We start from the raw sequence: 26,361 nt of genomic DNA on the forward strand, positions 1-26,361 counted from the left end.
ACAGAAACCATACCGATTCAAGTCTCAGATATCGAATCGAGAAGAGGGTTTTGACTGGAGACGTCGATGCAGGAGAAGAGGGGGCAATTCTGCTCCCTTTTTTGGTGACGTCATCTCGAAGGAGGAGGAGGAGAACGACCGGAGATAAGCGGATCGGGTTCGTCACCTATCAGGATGTGAGGTTTCGGATGTCCACTATCCGACCCGGTAATCTGACGGATCTGATAAGTCCACGTGGCTCGACCAAGCTTCCACAACAAGTGATAACTAAATTGGTGGGTCCCACAAGGGTCCAATCACATAACAGGTTCGTGGGTTGGGAACCACCAAGTCGGCAAATGGAGGAATGCTTCGTGTCCTGCGTACGGAGCTTTAGTCGCGATTCGGGGCGCCGGTAGCCGATATGGGGCGTCGTCACCGACCACGCGAGCATCTGGATCAAATCATTACTCGAGTTGCTGCATCAAGCGGCGCTCGTTCAAAACTGCATTTTAAAGCGAAGAAAGGCTACCGTATCATAACAATCACGTTTTTGTGTGTTAACCGGTACGCTACCGACTGCTCGACTCATACCCACTTGACGCTCGGTCGTTAACCAATGGAACTCACTTGCTTACACCAACCAAATGTGTCGTTTGGAGGTGTAAAGTTTGGTGAGCGCAGGTTTATTAGTTTTTGTGTGATATATTATAAAAGGAAACAAACGTGTGAAGACTTTCCGCTTCCCATATCGTCGCCGTGGCCTCTACCGCTTTCCGGTGATTCTTCTCGGCCATCTCTCGAGTTCTATAAATCCGGATCTCAAGAACCCTAATGATCTCGGGATCCTATTGAGAAGGCCTCGAATCTTGTGATCCCCGCCGGATTTGCAGGTGGCGACGGTTAGATCTTGCTTCGACTTGGACTCCGTTGGATTAGATCTGGTTTCGACCGCCTCCATTCTGCGACGAGCGCGGTCGAAGCTAAGCTAGGTGAATCTTGATCTGGAATCTTGGTCAGTCTCCGAAACCTTACCTCAATTATGACTATGGGCTTTGTTTGCGGGCTTACATTTTATCTTCGAGGATCATATATGATTTGAATAGAATACTCATAGCGGAGATGTGGTTTTCTGTTGTCTTTTTGTTTGGGAATGTGTGATGTTTTATTTTGCTGGGAAGTTTAAAGTGAGAGCGCTTTTGGTTTTATGGGCCTGAAGTCATAGGATTCATCATGAGATTTCCGGGTGTCATCTGTTTGGTTCGTTCCAATTTCTAGGCCAATTGTTATATGGAGGTCGCTTTTGGTATATTTGTTTGTTTTACATGTTGCTCCTTGATCTTTTATAAGGTTATACTTGTCGAAACTTTTCAGCATTGGATGATCATGGATTATCTTTACTTCCTATACTCTTTGCTTATTGTATGCTCTCATGTTCTCAGGTCTGGTGTTGTTGATACCACAACAAGAGATTTGATTTCTGGAACTATTGGCCGTCTATAGGCCGATTAGCAAGAGGGGTTACATTTGAGATGCCAAAGAACGGGATGATAGAATGCAGTTACTGTCACTCCAAATTTGTTTCACCAAGCCCCAGATCTGTATCAAGGGCATATGATAAACATAGAAGTAATGTGTCATCAAAATATCGTGCTCTCAACTTCCTTCTTGTTGTGGGTGATTGTATCTTGGTCGGTCTCCAGGTAATTTATATTGAATGGTCATGTAATCTTCAGATTTAGTTTTCCTTTAGAATATAGCAGAGTGTTTCACGCTTACATTTTATTCCCAGTGGCACAAGCTTGACTCGGTTAGCTTCTGTTTTCATTGGTAGAAATAGTTGAAACTTCGCTCATTTTCCATCTGTTGCCTTAGACACCTGAATTAAGCTCTGGTCGGTACACATTGTGGTTGCCACATAATATATAAATTTCCAGCAAATTATATGTACAGACAGAGGTGTTTTCACTTGTATTTCATGTGCTAATTCATGCCAGTTAAATGCTGCGCTCTACTTTTGCTTCTAGTTTGGTATACTGAACATGGCAATTCTGATGTCTCTCTCATTCGCTTAAGTGTTTTGACCTGTGGCATGGGCAGAATGCATGTTTTAGATTATTTTTGTAAATTGTCCCTTAATTAGATCAATTGAGTATAATATCAAGACTTGAAATTGAAAACTATTGTATGTCATATTGACAAACATTAAGACCTTTGACAAAAGTCAATTAGGCAACCACTATGAGCAAAGTTTTAATTAAAGCTTTTTCCTCCATTGCCCTTTTCTTTTTTGCCATTGCCTGACCTACATTTTCTTATCATAAGTATGGAGACAGATTAGGAGCCTAAGAGATGTGGGTCTGGAGTATTTGGATTGGTTACTGTGAACTTAAATATGGTTGCTTCTGATCATCAAAATAAAATATTTATAGTTATTTAATAAACAACTATTGCTGGTTGTGATATTTACTCCTTATCTCCCTTCCAGCTAAAGATTAGTGTAGAAACATTCAGAGAAGAATCCATCATCTCAAACATGTATATAAGTTCATTGATCACTCATCTTAGGCAAGTTCGTTGTCACTGCTGAATTTAGCGCATGTTTGTTGTAGATTTATTGGTTACTAAAGTTGCTATTGCATTTTTTTGGGAGTAATAACGGAGTCCATCCTGATCTTGTTTGGAACCACAATGCTGTATGCAATATTGCGAATCTTTCCCATATAGACTGAGGAAACAAATGAACTAAAAGAGTTCTACAAATTTAGACAGTTTCTAACCATACAAAATATGATGACTTCAGTGTGAAATGATAGAAATATAATTTGTAATTATGATTTGATTCTTTTCATTATAATTTGAGGGATCACAACAATTCACTTTAGGTGAAGCATGATGATTTCTGTTATGGATTTGTTATATCCCTACTTTGGATCTCCCTAACCACCAAAAGGGGAAATATGCTCATAAATGAGAAATGAAAGGCAAGAGAGCTTTTATAACCTTTATAATACAGAGAAGGTAACATATAATTGATACAGAATGATAAAAGCTCAGAGAGGCTCAACTGAACCTTTGTCATATATGCCTGGTGACAACATATGCTAATGTCATCATGTGCTAATATACTTTACTTCATTATCCTGTGCGTCTAACATAGAATGTGATCTCTCTTTTCTGTTGGGGTGGTGATGGTCACAAGTAGACATGGATTTGACATCTCATAACTAGAGCATTATTGCTGACCTGCTAACAGATCTCCATCCCTAAGGACAGGGTGGCTCACCTGTAAGACTGTCAATCTAGTGTGGTAGAAGCTAGGAGAGAATAACCTTTTCTTTTTTGTATGATGAGCTTACAAGAACATTTGAGATTCAATTTTTTAGAGTATGTTTTAGGTTTGAGTAAATAATTCTTGCTCTCGTGAACATGATTAGCCACATTTCTGGAGAATTAATCTTGCTTGGTATTGGTAAATGTGCTGATACTTAGGCACAAGTCAAATTTCAGAACATAGGCAGTCACAAACGCTATTCCTTGGGAACCTCTGATCAATCACATACACTTGCACTTATTATTGGGTGTTCATAGGACAAGCTCCTGTTTACAGTTGTTTTTTTCTGGTATGTAATCTTGTGAAAACTTGATAGTGCTTAACCAGATCCTGAAATCTATTGCAGCCTATACTAGTCTATATGTGCAAGGTGGATGGCAAGTTCAAGTTTAGTCCTATCAGTGTGAACTTTTTAACAGAAGTTGCAAAAGTCCTGTTTGCCATCATTATGTTGTTATTCCAGGTTTGTCTTATTTCTAAGCTCATGTTTTAATATATATCTGTGGGAATCAGGTCAATTTATCCCGGCATTTTCCATTTGTTAGACACTTTGGAATTCAAGGGAATTTAGGTTACATGATCTCAAACTGCAATTAACATGGACGACTTTATTAGCCAAGTAGCCTTTTCTTGAATATCTTTTTGAAGTTCTCTCTTAAACATGCTTAGAAGCTAGAAATATGGAGGTCTGAGATCAGGTCTAACAGCTAATCATAACATTTCTTAATTCAGCATTTGAGAGTTCTAAGCAAAGGGCTTGGATGTTGTTGATGATGATATATAAGTATTTGATGGGTATACTACTATTAATTTGAGTTTAAGTATCTTGGATATGTAGTTCGGACTCGGTGAATTTAACGGGGTCATTATCTCATCATCAGGTTAGATCATGACAATTTGTATCAAAGGTGACCTAGTATTGGGATATGAGTGAAAGACTTGAATAGAAAAAGGGCTATAGGGCTACATGACACGACATGATGTATAGCCACCACTGGTTATGTCTCACATGCACCATACTAAGGTCTATGCTAAGTCTGATTTTGGGCTATGTTGGGCCGATGTTAAGCCCACTTCGAGTTTGTAACTCTCCAGTTTAGTCCCACATCGGAAAATGGACAAAGACTTAGATTGACTTATAAGCATATGATGAGTGTAATGCTATTAACTTGGGCTTAAGCATTTTGGGTTATTGGTTCAGGCTCAACGAAGTTAATGAGTTACTTATCCCATTAGTCTAGTCATGACGAGATATGTGCCATTCAAACATGAGTGAAGGCCTAGGGATGAAGACTATGGTTGTCTAGCTTCATTGTTCTTGTGCATGATCAGGACTGTCCATACAACTGTAACGATAGACACTGTTCTCTTGTTAAGTCTTTATGATTGTTTCTTTTTGAAGAGGTTCAATTTTGATATCTCCACATGCATAACATGCGTAGAGTCCTATGGATAGTTCCAAATGATTGGATGATTGTGAACATGGATATGTTTGATAATTAGGAGAATATGGTTCTTTATCCTCTCTTTAACATATGATCATTTGGTTACTAAGTGTTGTTTTTGCTAACTAGTCTGAAAGTTAATCTTAGTACTTATTTGTTATAGGCTAATTTAGGGTTTCAAAACTATTGCAGTACAGACTGTCACATAAAGGCAGTAGCATGTACAATTGTGTTATTTGCGTATACCTGCAAGAACGGTAACTGGCCAATTTTCTTTAACCCTAAAGTCGGACCACGTTTACATTTTGAACAAAATTGATTAATGATGGCTATAAGAAATTGTACTCAAATAGCTTTCTATCAAACTTTCAGGTGTGCTTCAGATACAGTAGTTTTTCCAGTTTTATGTTGACATTCTTTAGGAGTCAGCATAGAGGAGGATGGAGGATAGTATGCCACAGATTTGAAGATGATATAGAATGAAAATGTGATGGTCTGTCCTTTAAATTATGTGTTTGAGGAACTCAATATCAAATACCCTCAAATAATTCGTTGAATAGGTTGAATAGGCAGGAGCATTTTGCACTGGGTTTGCCCTTTTTGTTCTCTCTTCTATATCTCTGCTTTCTGATTTTCAGATTGTTGCTACTACTGTTAATTCGAATTCTTGCTTTCTGACTTTCAGGAGTCTTATGCACAGTCTGTAAGATTTTGTTTATATAAGCTAAGACATACTTTGGTATAATCATATATGATAGATATTTGATCCAAACATGTGGCAGGAGTTCTGTTTTGTTTTTGTTTTTATGTATTGGTATGGTTTGTCATCATTTCTACATATAATTTGACAGGCTAGACAACAAAAGGTTGGAGAGAAACCCCTTCTATCAATTGCCACATTTGCACAGGTAGAGTATTTCTGCATGCCCAAAATTGAATGTCATGCTCATTGTAACTTTCATATTGTCATATTTTTATCTTTTGAACTTCTCTTGTAGTTTTTTTTGGGTGAGCATTCCTGATTTTGCAGCATCGTCTTTTAATCCATTATTTAGCATTTAGTTATGATAGCTTATAGCTGCACTTTCTACATCATTTTTATGTATAATGCTTTTCTTTTATCATAAGTATACATCCCTTTAGTTTAATAGGGTATTGCTGGTATTGAACTTTCAAAATAACTGCTGCCCTGAACAGAAAACTAAAAAAAATTGAATCTTTTAGGTGACTGAGTCTATATCTATGAAAAATATTTGCTAGATAGACTTGAGTGCTCTTGTAATTGTTCACTTTAGGTTTAAACACCACTGCTTGTTTCATTTAACTTAGAAGAAAGTGCATTCGAGAACTTTATTTGTCAGATAGAGAAGAAATTTGTCAGGCCTTGTCGGGAGAACTTTGTTTTAAATCAGACAATGAAATCCATTCAGAATTACAAAGAACAACTGATCTTTTTTGCAAACTTCTACACACAAATGTCCATTTCCATAATTTTGGATCCATTCTCTGGTCAATATTTGGTTGATCTGAGAGTTAATCTTTTATTTTGTACATTTTTATACAAGAATAATAAAACACATTAAAGTTGTATTTTTTTCGAATTAATCAAATTTATGTGCATAAAGAAATTGTAATGAAATAAGATTCATCTGAATTAAATTTAGATCCTTCATTGTTTGTGCATTATTTTCAGCACCAAGGGTAAGAAAAATGTGGGAATGGTTGATGTGGCTTTTCTTGATTGTTTTTTCTGCAAATTATAAAAATTGTGGTTTAGGGTCATGGTTGGTAGTACCAACTGGATCATTTGTAATTCAATTTCTACTATGACTTGCTTCATCTTTACAACCGAATAATTGATAGGGCTATCAAGAAATTTGATTTAGTGTTCATGCTATGATATGATATGGAAGTTATTCCAACATGTTGCAGGCCGCTCGGAATAATGTCCTTCTAGCCATTCCTGCTCTTCTATATGCAATCAATAACTACTTAAAGTTTATCATGCAGGTTTGTGTCCAGCTTCATATATTTTGAAAAACTTATAACTTACATTTACATTTGTTTGCTTTTAGCTATTGGTACATTCGGGTACTTGATATTGCTTATGTTCTCTACTTATTGGTTTCCCTCTCTTTGCAGTTATATTTTAATCCTGCAACTGTGAAGATGTTGAGCAATCTGAAGGTATTGCTTTATATAAATGTTAATTCATCACATTTAGCTTTTAAACCATTCATTTCATGTAGTTTATTTTAAGAAACATTATTTGCTGGAATAATAATTACGTGGTGATGTCTGTGCTATGGTTAAATAGACGGAATAACAGATATGCTCATGGAGTCTCTTATTTTTGCTAGACATGGTTATGCATAATTTCTCTATTTGGTGTATAGATTTTCGTTGGTGAAACCAGCAGGTGTACCATATAATTGACACATTTAGCTTTCTTTGTGATGTAAATGGAGTCACTTGGATACACATATTATGTCATGTAGTTCTTCAGGATTTGGTTTATTAACATTAAGCACATTGTATAGCAGAATAATATATTACTATGTTTTCTTTTCCATGTGGAAGAACATGAAAAGCATATTTCTCAGCTGCCTTTCTATTATTCAGTCAAAAACAATTCTGAATAACCAATCCATCTTATTTGTTCTCCTCATTACCAAATCTAGATTTTTTCAAGGATTTGTTCTTTAATCATTTGCTGATGTATTCTGTTCTATTCCATCATTTTCTTGGCTTGTTCATACAAGATGCTAAAAACTGAATTATTTAATCTCATTATTGGTATTGACCTGCATTTATGCAAACTCTTGTAGGTTTTGGTGATTGCTGTTCTTCTAAAGATTATAATGCGAAGGCGTTTTTCTATAATTCAGGTCAGTTTGGACTTTGGACTATTAAATGGGTAATGATTCACATGCATGATGTACTTTTATGGATGAGGCCAAGAGAAGTCTGCTGCTGTTGTGGATTAATTGTTAGATACAAACTATGATATGCTAGTCCTGAAGTGCTTGATACGAGATGCTCTTCTGTGAGGGCATACCTGAATAATATAGCTTCTTACTGACCCTTTGTGATTTCTTATTCCTAATCATAATGTTTTGATCTTGGCCTGTTTATTTTTTTCTTTATTCTTTTTTGTCATGGGCAGTGGGAGGCTCTTGCGCTTTTGCTAATTGGGGTAAGCATAAATCAGCTTCAATCATCGCCTGAGAGTTCAACTGCATTGGTTCTTCCGATTACAATGGTCGCTTATGTATATACACTAATTTTTGTAAGTTTTATCACTTTTATCTTTGGTATTTCTGTCACTTTTGCTTTCTACAAGATTTTGCTTGCTTTCTCTATTAGAATCTGTGAATTTTGATCAGACTTCAGAGCACTTTAGTTATGTTCTATTTGTGATTCTTCTACATCTTTTTTTATACATAATTATCAAACTTGAGAATGGAATTCTAATAAGTTGGATTTACTCCAAATTTTCTGTTATCATGAAACAAACATCCCCAAACTCCAATTGTAACCTTGTCTTACCAAAAGATCCCAGAATGTAACGAAGTTATTAACTCCTTTACCTGCTGGAATTTCAAACTTCTGATTGAATATCTAAATATACGACACTTTAGATTTGATTCAGCATGACATGTTAATTTTGGTTTATCATACTATTATCTTTGTAGGAGAGGCTTTTGAGTATAAAATAATTGACAAATTCATGAAGGGTTGCGATGTTGAGTATCAGTATTATTAGATTACCTTTCTTCTAGAGTCCAAGTGATATAAATGTGACCTTATATTTATATACATACATACATACATTCATATATATATATATATATATATATATATATTTATTTACATATACACACACACATAACCTTAGTTGTACAGAGTTTACTAATTGTATAGTTTATATAATTAAGTTCTGCTTTAAGTTCTCACATGGTATCCTGAAATTGCAGGTTACTGTTCCATCAATGGCCTCTGTCTATAATGAATATGCTTTGAAAAGCCAGTTTGAGACAAGCATCTATCTTCAGGTGACTCTTTATGACAGAATGTAGTCTTGCTGAATACATTTTCAATAGATGAATAGCTGGAGGAGGATAATGTTATTAATTTAGTGTATTTTCTCCTTCAAATTTTACTCCATGATGTTATGCTGCTAAGTCATTTTTTCAATGCATGATACAATTTTCTATTACACTTTTGCAGAACTTATTTTTGTATGGTTATGGTGCAATATTCAACTTTTTGGGTATTCTAGGAACTGCTATTTTCCAAGGTGTGTCATCTTGACTCCTGTATGCAAAACATATTGGTGCCACACATTTGCTATGTTGTTGATGACCAGTCCTTTACATTTTCTGAGTGGATCATTTTGTGATGACATTATTTTGGCTTGTGGTACACATGTTTCCGGTGAAAAATATTCCTGTATACAATCAGAAGGGCAAAGTTTATGTTCTTGTGGTTTTAATTGTTAAAAACTTTTGCTTTATTGTATTGCATCTTGGACAACATGGCATTTCTCTGGAACCTGAACTACTCCTGTCTTCATATGCTTTTAATGAGGCAATCAGAAGTAACCGAACCTCTGGCCTGTCATGCTTATAAAGAAATGGCAATGTGTGGAGGGTATTTTAGTCCTGATGCTCAATATCCTTAGTACATGGTAGCATAAAACATGTTTTTTCTAACGCAAAACATGTGAAGGCTGCTATTTCATAGGAATCCTAGCTCATTAATGTGGTTTTGTTTATATAAATATAGCTACAGAATACAAATTAAGAAGGCTTCATGGGTTATTGCTTTACCTAGTTGTCAACTTGGCAGTAGACCACTTAAAGATTGTGTCAAACAGAAATGGGCACCTTTAAAGACCTACTGTAGTTGCTGTATAGATCTTTACTGGTTGCAATGTAAGCTCATTCAATGATACATGTTTGATTAATTGTTTATAACAATATATGCTTCTGATGTGTCGTAGAGTTACTAGGAAAGATAGGAAAAGAAATATTTTTATTTATAAACAACTAGGTATTACTTCGATAGAGGATTAGATGAGGGAAAATCGTTTAAGATGGTACGGGCATATGCTTAGAAGACCTTCGGATGTGGTAGTCAGAAGAGGTTAAATGATTAATGTTAGTGGTATGAGAAAAGATAGAGGAAGACCTAAAAATACTTTAATAGAAACTATAAATAAATATGTAAGTACTCCGAACTTAACTAAACATATGGTTTTTTACAAATCTCAATAACAATAAAATATTCCTGTAGTCAACCACAAATAATTGAGAATTATGGCTCTGTTGTTATTGTTGTTAATGTTATTGTTGTTGTTGTTGTTGTTGATGTGTTGTGCTAGAGATATGAATCATTCTTTCGTTTCACATTCTAAAACTTTTACAGGGCCTAGGAGCTTCAATATCCTTGAAGGCCACTCGAAGGCAACAATGTTTTTGATATGCAACAATGCAGCACAGGGCATACTTTCATCATTCTTTTTTAAATATGCTGGTAAAATTTTCTAAATGTTGGTAAATTGGAATTGTTTCTGTGTGTTTGTTTTGTTGTTACCCACTGCCAGGCACCTTTAGTTCACTTTTACAATATTAGGGCTTTTTTTTTTTCTGTTATTAGTCAGAATACTAATTTTGATGCTTACAGACACAATCTTGAAGAAGTATTCATCTACTGTTGCGACAATTTTTACCGGCATCGCTTCCGCTGCATTATTTGGTCATACATTGACCATGAACTTTATCTTGGGGATTTCCATAGTCTTTGTATCTATGCACCAGGTATTTGCCAAACTTAAGTTCTTAAATTTATTAGAGCCTTTCATTTCTTCAATAACCTTGATATTTTTATATTAGTTCTTCTCTCCCATTGCCAAAGTCAAAGATGAGACACCAGTTGGAAAATTAGAAATGATGGAAACTGAACATCCCAGGTATGCCATTTCATTTATTTGATCATTCAATTTTTCCTTTTTCGAATGTATCTTGTCAACAACAGTGCCATTTAAGTGGGATTCCATTGACTGTTATTTAATAATAATAAATATTATTATTATTTCTTCTTGGGGTGTGAATATGTGATTTTTTGGGGAGTCGGTTAAGGGATGCCCTATTCCGAAATGGTCTTAATGTATTTTATTAACAAGTTGGTCTAACCAATAAGTTATTTTTAGAAATATCTTCCTTTGGAGTCTAAAGAATCAACCTTACATTCTTAATTGCTTTTTAATAAAGAAATCTTAGATATTGAATGCACATCTTCTAAATTACTATAATTTCATTCACTAGTATGCTTGCTCTGTTTTCAGGTCAAAGGAAGCTTCTTTCTTAAACATGACTGCTGGTGCTGCTGAAGATGTAAGATAATTGTACAGCCCAACTGTTTGTTTATTAGGTATAAGCATATCCTTACACATGATAATCACTTTCTTTCAGGCCAGCCACCACATTGGACATGATGAGAGACAACCGCTTTTGCCCATTTAATTGAAGTTTGAGGTATCACTCCAATCCTTGTAAACTTTTAATTTAGTGCATTATCTGATAGCTAAGATGTTTCCAATCAAATCTAAGATGCATTTGAATGCGATAAGGAAAATCAAAGTATTTTGTTTAAGAATAGATATAAACTAGATGCAACTTATTTATCATATCTTACTAAGAACTTCTCTTTGTCATACGCTATCAAAGATTTCTCTAAAGGTCAGAATCATGTTTTCTTGAAAATGAAAGGAGAATGTTAGGATGAGAAGTTAATGATTATGTTCTACAAACGAGTCTAATGGGCCACAATATAATGTTTTTTTCATAATTTTTCTGCAAGAAGTGGTTGCTCGTATGTGTTTCATGTTTCACCAGGAAAGCAATCGTTTTTTTAGCAAGGAAAGCAATAGGTTTCATCACCATAGAAAATGAGCATGAATTTAGTGATGAGGCACATTGAAATTTTGATGCAACTTTACAAGTAGATTATTCCTGTTTGGGTAAGATTATTGTTGGTATAGCCAGTTGTTTGGACTTGTGAGCTTGTGACTAGGTAGCAAAATAATCTGAGAGTGCATGTGTTTTTAAGACCTTACATATTCATACTTGTGGATCCAGATATATTATCTTCTGGGTTCTGACAATATTTGTCTTGTGAGATTAGTTCATTTACAATATATCTTATCTTCTGGGTTATGACAATATATGTCTGGTAAGATTAGTTCATTTACAACACGATGTCTTAAAAGCACTTTTAGATATCCATATTCCACTATGAGTGTCAATGCATGCTTGACAATCATATGTGTTAGGTTACTCAAAAGAAATGAGAAGGCATTGCGTTGGGTTTATCCTAGTGCCTGGGACTTGGACTACTGCCTAGGCTTTAGGCTGAATCTGTTTCTAGTTGATGGCTAACAGATCAGACACTTAACAGTTAGATTTAGAATGTTCATGGATAAAGTGGATGGTTCTAGTTCTGAAGACTAGGAAACAACTTATTCACATTGAACATAATGAGTTCTCTGGAGCAAACAGCTGGAAAGGTTTGCAGCAAGTTTCTGCTCTTTTAGCTCAGGGTAATTAACCCTTCTTCATTTGAATTTTGTTAACTTGAAAAGTTTTTTGTTAATAAATTTGTCCTTTTATAGAGAAAGATACCATAGCGATAAATTTCATCCAATACTCCATCTTAATTATAACTTGGCAATTAAAATTGTCTGCTGTTCTATTGTTATTTCTTGGATTCTCCTGTAAAAAAGTATCGTTAATACTTAGACAATCTTGAAGCTGTTCACAGTTGCTGCATACTTACTTGACAATGGATTTGTACAACAGGTATAGCTGGACAAGTCTTCTTATTGACAGCATACAGTTGAAACACTATCTGGGTATAACAATTTTCAGAAAAGTGAAAAACCAGAAACAAATTTTGTTTTGGCTGGGCGAGCTCCGGACGAGTAAAAGGTCGCAGTCGTAGCTTAAAAGTACAGAAGAATGAAACAGAGAAAATTGAGATGGTGTATCCAAACATCCGCTGGTGGTGTAATTCAAGAAATGGACTTTGATACCATTTATCATAATTTCTTTTGTCTTGCCTTTCTATATTACATTTGGCTATTAGGCATTCTGATCCCTGTTGTCTTCATCTTTATTCATGTAAAATGATATTTTCCTATTCTTTTAATTGGTTAATAAATCCTTTTACACAGAAACATATGTCATGTATTTTGCTAGCCAAAACAAGGGGTTTTAGATGACTTTTACATCTTTTTTTCTGGTGTTCCACGATGAACAAAATCTTCGATGGAAACTAGAAGCCAGGGCTGTTTCATAAGCTTAATTTTATGTGAAATATTGGTTTGTTGCTCCAAGGTAGCAAACTATGATTGTGATCGTTTTATATTTGCCATAAATGAGAAAACATTCTATTGTCCAGTGAATTTATTTTGTACTGAAAGCTTGTCAACTTGATACATGTTGCAAAATGAACTAAACTTGGATTGTCTTAGATATTTGAAAAGAAGTTTCTTACAATGGTCCCCATAAACGTTCACAACTTCTATATTAGATTTTAGGTCAATCTTTCTACTCAAAATTCTAGACACTGGGTTTTCTATGTTCTCCTATTTGCTATAGCATGAAATTATTCTATTTTTTTGTCTCCGGCTTTAGCCAAGTAGTTTGAGGTCTTTGCCTACAATGTACTTCCTCCAGGTGAGCCATCTCATCAGATTTTGCCAAAAGTTTGATCTTTTAATTCTTTTTCTTTCACCCGTCTTTTTTTTTTTTCCTAATCTCTATTGGTTTTGCTAAATTTGTTAAGCTTATTTTTAAGCTATCTTGTTTGATTGACTGACATCGTTACATGTTTTTTAGATAATATATAACATGTTTGGGAATATGAAACTATAATATCATGAATCTGTACTAATTGAACTCTGCTCTCTGGAATTATCAAACTTAAGGAATATGATCTGAGCAGCAATTGGGGAGTGCATTCTGAGAAGCTGAAGATGTTTTGATTAGAGCTTTTCGAGGTACACAAGTCTAACTAATCCTTTACAGGTGCTGCCACCAGAGATGTTTTTTTTTGAGGCACATACAAGTTTGTTAAAATCCCCTTTTTAACATCCAGTACAGATTAATCCCCTTGTAAACTTTTCCTAGAATTCTTCTTGTTCATCCTGAGAAACTATGCATCATCTCTATTGTTCTTTAGAATGTCAACTACAAAGTAAGGGCAAATGTAGTTTCCTTCTAAAATGTGATCATACTCTCTAGATGAACCTTGGTGTATCCATTTTGGTAGGCCTATGTAGTTTTCAAATTAACATGTTGCAAAAATATCTAGTATTATCCTTATAATTTAAATAATTATAATTAAAATAGTTTTTCTTGACATGAATCAAGTGACATCTATTCTTATAGTTGAATCAAGTGACATTTGCGCATCCACTATGTATGCATGCTTCCACTTCTTTAAGCTGGTAAGCTTTTATTTGCAGAATCCATATCTGACGTATAAATGGGGGGGTGTAATGGAGGTGCTTTCTGTATGCTTTTGGTCACATAATGTTCTTGAAGAATATATTGTTCACTTTTTGTCAATATATGCAGTCACAGAAGCATCAGGGAACCTTGTGCTCCATCATATGAATCCCTCTCTGGATATTGGTGTATTAGTCAGTCTATCATCAAGTCCAATAAAAAGCTGCCGCAGCACATCACCTTGGGGATATTCCTATTAGATTTCATGTTTCATATGCAGCTCCTCATTAATTTTCACTCTCTCAGTCTGCTGCTGCTCCTCATCCTTTTACATCGTTGTGGCACTAACCATGAGCCTTGATGCAGGAAGTCACCGAGGAAACAATTCTGATCAACTGCATCTGACCTCGAAGAAAGGTAGATAGAACAGATCAGTAAGATTCTTCTTATCCGCTGCTCAAGGCTTTTATATCTTTGTGACTGTTGTCATATCCCTTCACCTTTGCCCGATGGCTGATGCCCATGCAATCACCATTTATTTAAATCCTTCAAGTCACCTCCTCCTTTATTCTCCATCACCATGCTTGTTTCTTTAAGGACCCACGGAAAGCAGGTGATGGATGCTCTTCCTCTGCCCGTGTCCATGTGACACCTTTTGATCCAATCATACGTGCATCATGGCGTTCGGTGAAGGTCCACTGACATAAAACTAAGCGTACGCTTGCATCTTTGACGTGTCTGGTTTCTAGGTGTGACAAGACTTCCAAGTCCTTCCTTTGAACTTTGGACAACCATATCTTGTTCGTCTCAGTAGGAAATCTTCTGGTCCATCTCGATCTCATCTATTCATCATTTTTCTGATCTAATCGATTTGGTGATTTCTGTTTGTGTATGTACAGAGGGTAGACATCAATAGTTTAGTTAGTTATGATCAGGTGGGATTTGTTTGGGGTAAGAGGATAATAAGAAAGATTAGATTCGAAGCAGTCTTGCCACGTGTGAGCAAACTGCTATATCCTCCTGCGCAAGTAAAAGTAGTGTATAGGTCCAATGAGCTTTAGTCCATGTCTTGGTTGTCTTGGTTGCTTTGTCCACTGACACAAGTCATTCCTCACCCAAATATAACTCATCTTAGATTGAGATGAATCATTGGGGAATATATTTGGTGAGTAGGAGTGGATCCTAGAAGGAATCTAGGCTTCGATCCTTCACCACCACTGCACAAATCTAATTTTAATACAACAGGAGAATCCAACCTAAATCCACATCGCAAGTGGGACCGAAGCCAGAAAGTCGTCTCTTCTCGTATGTTCTCATTTGAAGAACAACAGACTCCATCCTTTATCATACCGTAGTGTTTGTTCTCGAGTCGAGAACAGATGTTGATACAATGATAAGGTTATCACCTTATAGGTGTCGAACACCTTTCTATATCTTTACAGCTAACTTGAGTGTATTGACACTCTCCCCAAAACCTATATTGATATCTATATGTATATGGATCGCTTAGATCAATCAAAAGCAAGGAACTCAAATCTGGAGAACGACAACCTTACGTGGACTTACCGGACGGCGGACGCAAGAGGGCCAATGGTAGAGAGAATGCTAAAAAGCAGAGCATCTTGACCCATTTTTCCACTGCTGACATCATTAGACAATCCACACAAACACTTGGATTCTCCCTCCTCTCCACCACGTCCAATATGCCCCCAACCCCTATGAGAAAACAGGGAGCGAGGGATGTAGTGGAGTGACATGCCCGAACCCAAGTCATCTGCCATGATACTACGGTGGGTGGTTTTGGGGTGGCTGGGGGGGGGGGGGTCAGAAGAAGCCATCAAAAGCCAAAAAGCCACCACCATGTTCTTTCTTCCTCGCCCCAGGGGCTTACAACTCCTCTTATTCCAGCACGGGGCACAACATCTCCGGGTGACACTTGCAGGAGGCAGGTCAAAAGGCAGCCCACTTTTTCTTCCCCTCCCTCCCATGTACCCTATCACTCCTCCCAGAGGATCCAGATCATGCGAACAATTCCAGCAGATGATTTGATTCGCCATGGTGTCATGCCAATCGCCCACTGTCCCTGTGGAGGCCCAAATGGTGGAGCCTCTCGACGCGTTTTATTCGTATCACACCTCCTTTGATTCGAGCAAGACCGGATTCCCATCGGGCTCCTGCTCTATAAAAATGCATCGACCTCTACTCTCCCCTGCCATTGCAAACGAGCCACCGTATCCAACACTTTTGTCTTGTAAACTCGGTTGCAAGTCTCCTTTTTCTCTGTGTCGTTTGATCATGTCGAGGGATCCGCTAGTCATCGGCAATGTCGTCGGTGACATCCTGGACCCATTCGTCAGGTCCGCAAACTTGAAGGTGACTTACAACAACAAGGAGCTGATCAATGGGTCCGAGCTCAAACCTTCGACGATCGCCGACGAGCCCAGGGTCGAGATCAGAGGACGTGACATGAGGACGCTTTACACGCTTGTAAGTGTCCGTTGATTGAAAGCATTATATTAATTTATCTATGATATAATAATACCTGTTGCATATATTCGAAATTTAAATCTATCACCTATGTAATAATAATAAGTTACTTGACTTTATTAGTCAAGTTCAATCGCCATCCACCATCAACAGTGAAATGTCTTGAGAAATCCAATCCAGTTTGAGTCGAGTTGGGATTAGCCAAAAGCCCACCCTAACTCACGGTGGGTAAAGATGCACAGTGGTTTTTGGACTGGAGGTAGAAACCAGGACAGCAGTCACAGAATCCTCGTTGGGGTTTGAGATCACTGTTCAAGCTTTTTGTCTGCTGACTTTGGAATGACAAGAATGATTGACTTTCTTGTCCTGTTCACCAGCACACATCTTCTCCCCATCCTCAAGCCTGCTCACACAAGACGAGCAGAGATGCCAGAATGAGCTAGGAGAAGGGTACTTTGGTTCTAGGAAACACCTACCGTTATTGCCATGATCATCCAATGGCAATGACTTCTTAATGCTTTTGTCGCGTTTGATCATCTTTCAGTTGCATCTGACTAAGTAGCCCTCTTAATGCCTGAGCTAACCATGATGGATGGGGGTATGTGATCAGGTGATGGTGGACCCTGATGCACCAAGCCCCAGCACACCAACCAAGAGAGAGTATCTGCATTGGTAAGATGAGCTTGCTACGATTACATGCAGCCTAAAAGTTATATATACATATATATATATAACACTATATCTTTTCCTCATAAATTAACTGCTAATTGTTCTGTCTTGTGGTAGGTTGGTGACAGACATCCCAGAAACAACAAATGCCAGTTATGGTGAGTTAGAACACATTGCTCACTATAATGGCATTTATTCCTTTTATGTTTCATGTCCTCCATGCATGAGATAGACTAGCAAACATATAGTTGAAGGACATGGATCAAGAAAAATAAATCCAAATCAGAGGGTAATATTCTACTAACATCATGCCTCAATCTATTATCATCGAACACAAAAGAGAGATTTTGTGTTCGGATCTTGTCCAAATCACACTTATAAAAGAAAATCCATTAATTTTATGTTTCGAGTTTGATTCGTCTTACCACATATAAGTAGGGGAAAAATGTTAAAAAATAAATTAAAATTATGCCTCGTCTATTAGCTTAAGTTCTTAGAAGGAATGAATGATATTTATATTTCGTTACTAGTAAAAAAAAAAAAAGTAATTGTATGTTTCAGGGAACGAGATAGTCACCTATGAGAGTCCCCGACCCATCTCTGGAATCCATCGCTTTGTGTTTGTGCTGTTCCGGCAATCCGTCCGGCAAACAATCTATGCACCGGGATGGAGGCAAAACTTCAGCACAAGAGACTTTGCAGCAGTCTACAACCTCGGGGATCCTGTTGCTGCCATGTTCTTCAACAGCCAGAGGGAGAATGGGTGCGGTGGAAGAAGGTACATATCAGATCAACAGAGCTCAACTTCATCTAAAACATAATGTGCTTTGTGCATATTTAGATCCACTAAGAGTTAGTTAGTTCTATGTGAAGACTGATGAACTTTTTTTGCCGAATTGAAAGGTGCTACCAACCTGTCAATGGATGGATGTGATGATGGTCTTCTTTGGACTGCAAAGATTTCTCGGCAGGCAGATCAGGAAGACCTACAGCGCAGCCATGCAAAGATGGATGAGATGCGTGCTTTAAATTAAAAAGCTTTCCTAACTACTTTGTGTTCATGTCTGTCTGTTCCATTCTCCTACCTGGGGAACTTGCTTGTATCAGTGATTTGATGAAGCGAAGATGTCGATGATATTTGGCATGAGCAGAAGTCCTGTCTCTTCTTATCTGTTTGAGGAAGAAAGGATAGCATTAGCATCTGGAAATGCCTGAGCGTTTGCAGCAGGATGGCTCTCATAATCGCTCAATGCCACACCCGATCAAATTCAATCTGCACAAAACGAGCCAAATCAAAATTAAATTACATACATACATTAAGGATTCCAAATCAAGAATACGAAGAGAGTTGATTCGAAAAGAGAGGAAACAGTTCCATACTCCATTGAACCTGAGATCCCCTTTGTTGCAATCAAACCTCGTAGGCTCTTCAGAAAAGCTTCAATGCCAAGTCCCGAGGCTCATCTTCTGTAGGTAGGTGATAGCAAACATGCAAACGTAACTGTGATCTTAAATGCCTAACATTTAGGAAGATATATATATAATGTATCAAATATCAATCCAGAAAACACAGAGCAAAACACATCGATCTAAAGTTTCATGATTTGTCCGTGATGCCTTCGTGGATGGCAAGACATTGTTACATAACAATGTCAAGATCTATCTCTGTGGCCAAGTCATCGAGTCAAATATCGATCACCTTGACTCACTGATATGTACTGCAACATTAAACTCACAGTGGTTATGACCTCAAACATTAAAATGACCTCAAGCCTTCATGACCTTAATTTATTGTAGTGGTTGCTGCTGGTGAGCTGTAGAAGTCACATCACACCACAGGCTGTTGTCTTGTGGGCACCAACTGCTCGTGAATGCTCGCTCACCCACTCGAACGAGTTCATGGGAGTCAATGGTGTAGCTGTACGAGGATGAATGTGTCGTTCACGCTCCCTAATGATAAATAGTGAAACTTAGACACCCCAATATTTTTCTTGAAAGAATATATTATTATATGTTCTTTAGATATATTTCCTCTCAAATATTTTCATATAATTTAATCCTTTATTATTTGTTTAGACTTTTTTTTTCAAACACTGTTTGCTCAGAACTTTTGTATACTCTAATAGCGAATATTAAGTTTGCACTTCTTATGTAGTGGTGGTGTATATTTTTCTTAGAGGTGTACGGCAAGGATGATGTGCGGTTAGGATCCGCTCCGCTCCAACCATGCCTCTGGTTGGAGCCGTCTGATCCCCACATCAAGACCATCCATCGCCACGTACCTGGCTTGGGATTTCTAGAGGCGCAGCCCGATGACTGTGCGGCACTCGGAGACGATCCCAACCCCACTGGTATCGTTCGTGGAGGCATTTAAAGGCGTCGCTGCACTCCCAACCTTTTAGTGGGGGTTGGACGAGGCCAAATCAGTGTAAGGAGCGTCGGAGAAGCTCCGGCCGTGTACACACAGGTCAAGGAAGAGAGTCCATGGAGAGGAAGGGAAGGGGAGAAGGTGGGCGGCGTTACCGAGCTTCCACTTGGCCCGCCTCCATGGATCTTAAGCGAGAGCACGAACGCCTGGTCGTCGAACCAGGACTTGCAGCGTTGACCTACATACAGCTCGAAGCTGATGCCCTGCCATTAGATTGGGATCAGTGCCTATCATTACGCGTCAAAATCTTTGTTTCCTCAGGAAATATGAAGACGATGGAGAAGACCACCTGAGGAGCTCAAAGGAGTAGCACGGTTCGAGGGAGAACATGGTGGCCTGGGTCTGCGTCGACTGCAAGTGCCTGCACCCCGCCGCCGCCGCCGCTGCCGTAAGAAGAAGCGCCTGCCCGCGAACTCGACGCCGTCGACCGCTTGCAGACCCTGAGCCGCCTTCATTGAGATCAGGTGGAGGATGGGAAGGGAGTGTGTTGGACGCACTGTGATGGTAATGAAATCAACTCCATGTTCAAATGCTTGTTTGGAAACACACTTCTTTATCTACCATCCCATGCTGGAGGACCTCCCAAGCATCTAATCTTCTGTCATAATTATACTTATTTTATTATGATTGCACAGATTTTTTTAATGGCTCTTCCGTGGGTTTTCACTACAGAAAAAGGAAAGCAAATGAAGAGCTCATAAAATGTCAGAATCTGAGGCTAACTGTTACAGACTTCAGAATTATGATTAGTGCGATAAACAGATTTAAATAGACGATAATAATAGCATATTCATAAATATACAAAGTTCTGAGCAAATAGTATACCAAGTTGGGATCCCTAATCTTGCAGATTCTTTGGGACGATCCGTGTATTAGATCGGCAGCTATTTCTGGGAAGAAGAAGAAGAAGAAGAAGAAACCAGATGCCTGATTGAATTCACGAGATGGTCGATTTCCTGGTTTGATTCGATGGGGTGCCTTCTACAACTCTGCATGTCATAAGTCTGTAAAAGTAAGTGGATTAAGGTGGGCAGGATGAGAAGAGTTTACCGGTTGTCTCACCTCAGAACGCCATAGTTCGTCTCCGGCTTTTCGAGGAATTATGTGAAGATGAGTCTGCAGAAGATGAAGGTTAAATGGAATCAGGTAAATACACAGCCGCCATTTACAAACTGAGACCATCTGTTGAGCACTAACATGAAATATTACTTGCCCTGCCGCTGATCCATTGTTGACCAATAAATTGAATGAATCTGCTTAGCAAGCAAATCAATCAGATGTAATCAACCACTTAAACATGATGATAAGAAAGAGGTACTCAAAAGGTTTCTTTATCCATTTTTTGACACTTGATTTGATTTTCCCAGAAGCAAATAGCTTAAATGAGGATCAGACTCAGCCAACTCATCCTTCAGTGGGTCGATGGTCGCGGTTGATGACATTGGTTTCTAATTATAAGTTTAAGTTCATGCAAAGGAACATTAGAAAGAATAGAGTCCCTAAAGGATGCAAAAACAGGTGCTATCATACTACAAAGAAGAAACTAAAAGGTAGAGGAGGGATTGGTAAGGCAGTTGTTTCATGGTGCCAGGTTTTGGAGTCTGAGTAATGGAGACTGAGCAGGACTTTAAAGCATGGGTAGAACCAACCACTTGAAGTGGACATATTTCCATGCAAGCTCCCTCCCGGATGTAAGAATCATGATGTGAGACAATTTGTGATTTGAAAGAAAAGCACATATTATAAGTGATAATATGAAGGATTTAAGTAATACTCAATGCAATAAATCAAAGCATTATTACAGAGATATCAAAGATGAAAAACAAAGAACAAAAATATTTTACTACCCACTTTAAGACCCAATAAGCACGGAAAGCATCATCCAGAAAAGAAGTGGAAGTGTTTGTTGACAAGAATTACTACCAGCAAGATTGCTTATAAAATAACACTCAGAAGTAAGGATGAAACAAAGACAATAATGTGTGTAGACCATCTAGAAAAACCATGTGTTCTCTTAGACATTAGTTTTAAATTTCTAAACCATGATGAAATAAAACAATGTTTGGCATGCAGTGGTCGATGTGGCAAAGGCGGACTAACAAGTTTGTAAAAGGAGTTCTCCAACAGAATAAGTGATGAGATGAAAGACGACAATGGTTCCATGAGAAGCAAGATGCAATTAAACCACTGATAAAACAAAAGTTTTATTAGATATAAGGAAAGAAGATTATTAAATAGTTAATCAAGAGAATTCTTGAACATGTTCCACCTACCACATTGAGTAGCTTTCATTATACAACTGCTGAGAAATGGTATCTTGGAACACATGGCTGCTACCACCTGAATCAAAAACATGTAAAAATAAGGCAGTCAAATATCCTTCTCATTTTATTTTAAGTGATGAATTTGTAAGTTGTTTCAATCAAAAAGACATGTACAATTGGATGTTAGAAAATGAGTAGGATAGAGGAGTGCATATTATTTGTAAGGAGGATAGAAGTCCTTGTAATGGTATATATATCATGACAGCTTTCATCCTAGTAAAGCTCAGCCGGAGAAGTCTTCAAACGGAGGTATCGAATATAGAACAGAAGCAATGAAGTCATCCATCCCTTGTCACTGAGTTTTTTTTCACTTAAAGCATGTTTTACATATGTAGGCAATTTCTTAGCACAAATTTTAGATGATAAATCAATCAAAGTTGAACACTACTGGAATATGACATTAGTTCAATAATTAGGGGAATTTTGATGTTTGAAGGAGTATAAAACTGGCTTTTCTACGTAACAAAAACTGGTTAAGCATTAGAAAATGTTTCTTTATTTCATCTCCAAGGTCTATGCATTTCCAATTGCCATGGCAAATGCATTAAGGACCGAACCTGTGACAGCTAGCAATATTTCTTAGCTTTGCCATATGATAAAGATCCTGAGAATTAATAAAGAAAAGAGATGGAACATTTTGACTAGCATGAACAAGGGATATCAAACAATATATGAACCTTTGTTTCACTGCATCTATTGATTCATATTTAATACGTATGCATGTGCATCTAGATAGACGGCTTTAAAAGATCCACTCCAAATGAACACCATAATCAGTAATGCTCCACAAGCAGATTGCAGAAAGAGAAATTTGCAACATCCATCTATTATGAAAATCGGTATGACAGACCATCAGAAGAAATGAAAAACATACAATCCCCAGAGATTTCCTCAGTTTATATGTTCTAATTTGATAAACAGGAAACAAAAAAGAAAAAAGATTTAGCAGTGCCCCATGGTGGAATCAGACAGACAAATAAATCAAAAGAACAGAGATTCTGTTAGTCCAGGATCAAAGGTGTCCCAATAAAATTTATTGAGGAGCCTCTCTTCACATTTTGCAGATGAAAGGCTAGTAATACAGATAGTAAAAGTTATCACCTAAACAGACTTCAAAAATCAACATTACAAGTTTACACAAAGAAAGATACAGAGAACTCACAGGAGGTGGAGTCGCTTCCAGTGAAGGAAAATGTGACTTTGGGATGATAAGCGAGTGCCTATACAAGAAAAGACCAAAAGAAATTGAACATCACAACTCATAAAAACTAGAAAATAATTAAGAAGGCATAAAGAGTAAAACATAGGCAATCGTATGATCCCATTTTTAAATATTTGAAATTCGTAGTCTACCAACTACAACCAATTTCAAGTTTCATCTTCTATTAAGCAATTCATATTCAGTTACTACCATCAAAGAAAAGGAAAAGGTCACAGTTCACTAAACATAGGGTTGGCAACACATTGATCAGGTTTCGTATGCTAGTAAGATTGGCCACTGATCAGTGCCACTAACATGTCAAATATTTAACCCAAACCGAGACACCCAAACTTTACAACAATTTGGTCGGATGGAGATAGAGTAACATGTCTAAACAAGACTAATTACCCTCTTCTTATATCGTCAGCAGATCAAGTTAGATCTGGTTAATCCTAATTATATATGGAACTTGTACTTGACCTTTGTTCTGAAACCAGCCTAGCGCTACGTTAAATGTATGGCTTAAAATTGATGCCTTCAAACTGCCCTGTCCAGTTTGATAGGTTGCTTCTGAGTAAGTCAACAAAAATGAGCTTGGGAGGGATTTACTTTCGCCAAAATGTTTTCACAACAACCATTGCTTGAGAAACATTAACCTCAAGAATCTAGGTGCATAATTCTACAAAAAGCTAATCAAGAGTATAACATGACAAAAAAGCTGGTGACCAGGCTGGACTGAATTACGTTCAAGTCAGGCAAAGCACGACTAAGACTAACCCAAAACCTCAAATAGATCATCACGTTGTCCAAGTTGGCAAGCTTAGCATAAGATGATCATATTATTTCTGAAACAAGTTGGCTTAGATAGGTTTGATGCTCAAGTCTGGATCGATGCTAACTGTAGAATAAAAGAAATTGGCCCATATGGACGTCGTACCTGGATTTGTCTAGAAAATCAACCAACCTTAACTATGAACTGACTGGTGAGCATGAAAATTGGTATACATGAGTCTGATCAGGCTGACCGGCACAAATCAATGGTTGCCACCCATTTTTTTACTTCATACTCATGATCAGGTAAAGAAAATATCGTATAAAACAACATATTTATGGAAAGATTCATGAAAATAAAAATGCAAGTTTGCCTAAGTGTTCAAAACCCAAATAAAAACTGATGAAATGCCCACAATACCTCTACAATATTTTATCATTTTAAAAATTTATGGTTTCAGTGCATTGTCATAGCAATGGCTGTTTGAGTTCTAAAAAACATCTTTGCACTTTAAGAAAACATAATCATAGAGCAGTGGAGATACTTTACCCCAAAATCAATGGGTTAGAGTCCAAAATACAGATGCATACATCATCTTCATAAAGCTGCCAACAAGAATACAAGGTAAGAGATAAAAATTAAGGCCAACGTATGGTAACAACTAAAAGATTCCAAATATACATTTAGCATAAGATTAGTGTTTGGAGTGAAAAAGAGAGTAAAAATCATGCCAAAAGTCAATACATCAGATCAAGGATCACAAGCATCGATAGAAGAGAATTCAAAGGTTATCAAAAGACTCAATTATAGGTAAATTATTTTACCTTTATTTGGTTTCTTCATTTTGTCCATTAACACCAAATTCTTCTGAGCCCACCAAATAGGCACATTGAAATCCAAAACGATTCTTTCCAATGCAATTACGTTCAGTATCGACAAAAAGTTTGGTTCCTGCTTATGGTCCAATCAAAAGATTGGACAGCTAAATCAATTTGCTAACAAGTCTGATGTAATCGTATCTCATATTTGTTTAATTGAAAATCCAAAACAATGATATTATTTTCATCTGAACACCCTAATTTTGGTAATTCTCTCTTTTTTGGTTATTATTAAGATTAGCTGGCTTAAAGCACATGTCTAACAGAAACCTAAAATAAAGGACCCAAACCAGTTCTTAAGAGTGAAAAGGCCACATCAATTTTCTTAGTAGAGCAAAAGCCTTCCATCTCGTTCCATCTGACTCAACCTACTTTGAGGCCCCAAGCAAGCAATACTAACTCCCTCTAGATGAATAGCCCAGCTAGGCCACTTGTACTAATTTACAAAACAAGCGACGAACGATCATTAGTAGCCTATGTACATGAAGAGGTTGTGATTCTCAAGATTAGGCCAGAATAATATATAAGGAATCAAATTGGGAAAAAGAGAGAATAAAAGCCAGAAGAAGAACATAACAATATTCATAAGCAGCTTTTTTAGAAAACGAAACTAAAAAGAAGAAAGCGAATACGAGCTATAATATGGACAAATAAAACCCATCAACACTCCAAGTCGTTCAAGAAGGTATCTAGTACGACTAAATCCGGTATCAAATAGCATAAACTGTCAAAGGAGTATATTCTACCTTGAATGCGGGGGATTCATCACGGATGATCCTACAAAAGACGCATCCCTTCTCCTCATCCCGTCCAGCGTCGCCTCCGCCAGCGCAGCAGGATGAAGTGGAGGCGAGATCCAAAGGTTCGACGGGCCCCGCCCGCCGGTGCGTGGCTGATGTGAGTACAGGGTCGGTTTGGAGGAGGTGGGAAGAGAGGACGGCGAGGCGGCGCTGGGCCATCTAGGAGAGGACGGGACGACGGTAGAGAGCGGAATCTGGCTGGAGTGGTGTCACCGTGGAACTCTCTCTCTCGCTCTCTCTCTCTCTAATCAGCACAGGAGAGGCAGCCGCAGTCCACGGCTGCAAGTGGTTGACAAAAGTCTCCAGTAAAAGAAGATAATAAAAGGGTGTCCGAGTTCCTTCACCGCCCCGAGACAACCACCAGCTTTTGCCGATTCGTTGTTGCTGCGACCCCTCTTTTTTCTCCTCTTAATTTATCTATACGTATATCTAATTTGCTACTAATGAGGTATTCCATTGTTGCTTTTATTTCTTAAATTAGCGTTTCTAACATGCGGGTAAAAAAAAAAAAAAAATCTCCTGATTCTGT

The 26,361-nt window shown here is 37.6% G+C and overlaps 3 protein-coding genes across 14 annotated transcripts; 2 read left to right on the forward strand and 1 right to left on the reverse strand.

The window, feature by feature from the left end:
- The first annotated feature begins 697 nt into the window (after window positions 1–697).
- LOC135624942 (CMP-sialic acid transporter 5-like) lies at window positions 698–12,997 on the forward strand. Its single transcript, XM_065129081.1, has 16 exons — window positions 698–994; window positions 1,422–1,682; window positions 3,660–3,776; window positions 5,610–5,666; window positions 6,691–6,768; window positions 6,901–6,945; window positions 7,587–7,646; window positions 7,925–8,047; window positions 8,736–8,813; window positions 8,989–9,058; window positions 10,189–10,296; window positions 10,447–10,580; window positions 10,656–10,732; window positions 11,108–11,156; window positions 11,235–11,297; window positions 12,621–12,997. The coding sequence occupies exons 2-15, from the start codon at window positions 1,512–1,514 to the stop codon at window positions 11,283–11,285; spliced, it is 1,218 nt and encodes a 405-aa protein (XP_064985153.1). The 5' UTR covers window positions 698–994; window positions 1,422–1,511; the 3' UTR covers window positions 11,286–11,297; window positions 12,621–12,997.
- Window positions 12,998–16,115: 3,118 nt separating this feature from the next.
- LOC103968430 (protein VERNALIZATION 3) lies at window positions 16,116–18,518 on the forward strand. Its single transcript, XM_009381648.3, has 5 exons — window positions 16,116–16,760; window positions 17,371–17,432; window positions 17,547–17,587; window positions 17,991–18,207; window positions 18,333–18,518. The coding sequence occupies exons 1-5, from the start codon at window positions 16,329–16,331 to the stop codon at window positions 18,361–18,363; spliced, it is 783 nt and encodes a 260-aa protein (XP_009379923.2). The 5' UTR covers window positions 16,116–16,328; the 3' UTR covers window positions 18,364–18,518.
- LOC103968429 (adenylylsulfatase HINT3-like) lies at window positions 16,919–26,131 on the reverse strand. Of its 12 annotated transcripts, XR_010491833.1 has the most exons (15): window positions 25,779–26,128; window positions 24,704–24,759; window positions 23,344–23,401; window positions 22,131–22,197; window positions 21,055–21,110; window positions 20,920–20,973; window positions 20,683–20,846; window positions 20,147–20,523; window positions 19,712–20,060; window positions 18,810–19,379; window positions 18,515–18,702; window positions 18,344–18,415; window positions 18,007–18,168; window positions 17,237–17,424; window positions 16,919–17,163 (listed from the first exon to the last, which is right to left on the reverse strand). XR_010491833.1 is itself a non-coding variant. In XM_065129085.1 (7 exons), the coding sequence occupies exons 1-7, from the start codon at window positions 25,989–25,991 to the stop codon at window positions 20,742–20,744; spliced, it is 597 nt and encodes a 198-aa protein (XP_064985157.1). In that variant the 5' UTR covers window positions 25,992–26,131; the 3' UTR covers window positions 20,536–20,741. The 12 variants fall into 12 exon arrangements, 2 of the variants coding, with proteins under 2 accessions (XP_064985157.1, XP_064985156.1); XR_010491840.1 differs by having other exon boundaries at window positions 16,919–17,424; window positions 21,067–21,110; window positions 25,779–26,131; XR_010491835.1 differs by having other exon boundaries at window positions 16,919–17,424; window positions 20,147–20,353.
- Between the last annotated feature and the right edge of the window lie 230 nt (window positions 26,132–26,361).

This window comes from Musa acuminata, chromosome BXJ2-10 (genome assembly GCF_036884655.1).
Source record: "Musa acuminata AAA Group cultivar baxijiao chromosome BXJ2-10, Cavendish_Baxijiao_AAA, whole genome shotgun sequence".
NCBI lineage: Eukaryota > Viridiplantae > Streptophyta > Magnoliopsida > Zingiberales > Musaceae > Musa > Musa acuminata.

Coding starts and splice junctions, on each gene's coding strand:
- LOC135624942 (XM_065129081.1), top strand. CDS start 1,512: ATGCCAAAGAACGGGATGATAGAATGCAGTTACTGTCACTCCAAATTT. Junction 6,946..7,586: donor AGATGTTGAGCAATCTGAAG/GTATTGCTTTAT, acceptor AAACTCTTGTAG/GTTTTGGTGATTGCTGTTCT. Junction 9,059..10,188: donor AGGAACTGCTATTTTCCAAG/GTGTGTCATCTT, acceptor AAACTTTTACAG/GGCCTAGGAGCTTCAATATC.
- LOC103968430 (XM_009381648.3), top strand. CDS start 16,329: ATGGTGTCATGCCAATCGCCCACTGTCCCTGTGGAGGCCCAAATGGTG. Junction 16,761..17,370: donor TGAGGACGCTTTACACGCTT/GTAAGTGTCCGT, acceptor GTATGTGATCAG/GTGATGGTGGACCCTGATGC. Junction 17,433..17,546: donor AAGAGAGAGTATCTGCATTG/GTAAGATGAGCT, acceptor GTCTTGTGGTAG/GTTGGTGACAGACATCCCAG.
- LOC103968429 (XM_065129084.1), bottom strand. CDS start 25,991: ATGGCCCAGCGCCGCCTCGCCGTCCTCTCTTCCCACCTCCTCCAAACC. Junction 24,760..25,778: donor ATGAATCCCCCGCATTCAAG/GTAGAATATACT, acceptor TCTTGTTGGCAG/CTTTATGAAGATGATGTATG. Junction 23,402..24,703: donor TCTAACCCATTGATTTTGGG/GTAAAGTATCTC, acceptor TTTCTTGTATAG/GCACTCGCTTATCATCCCAA.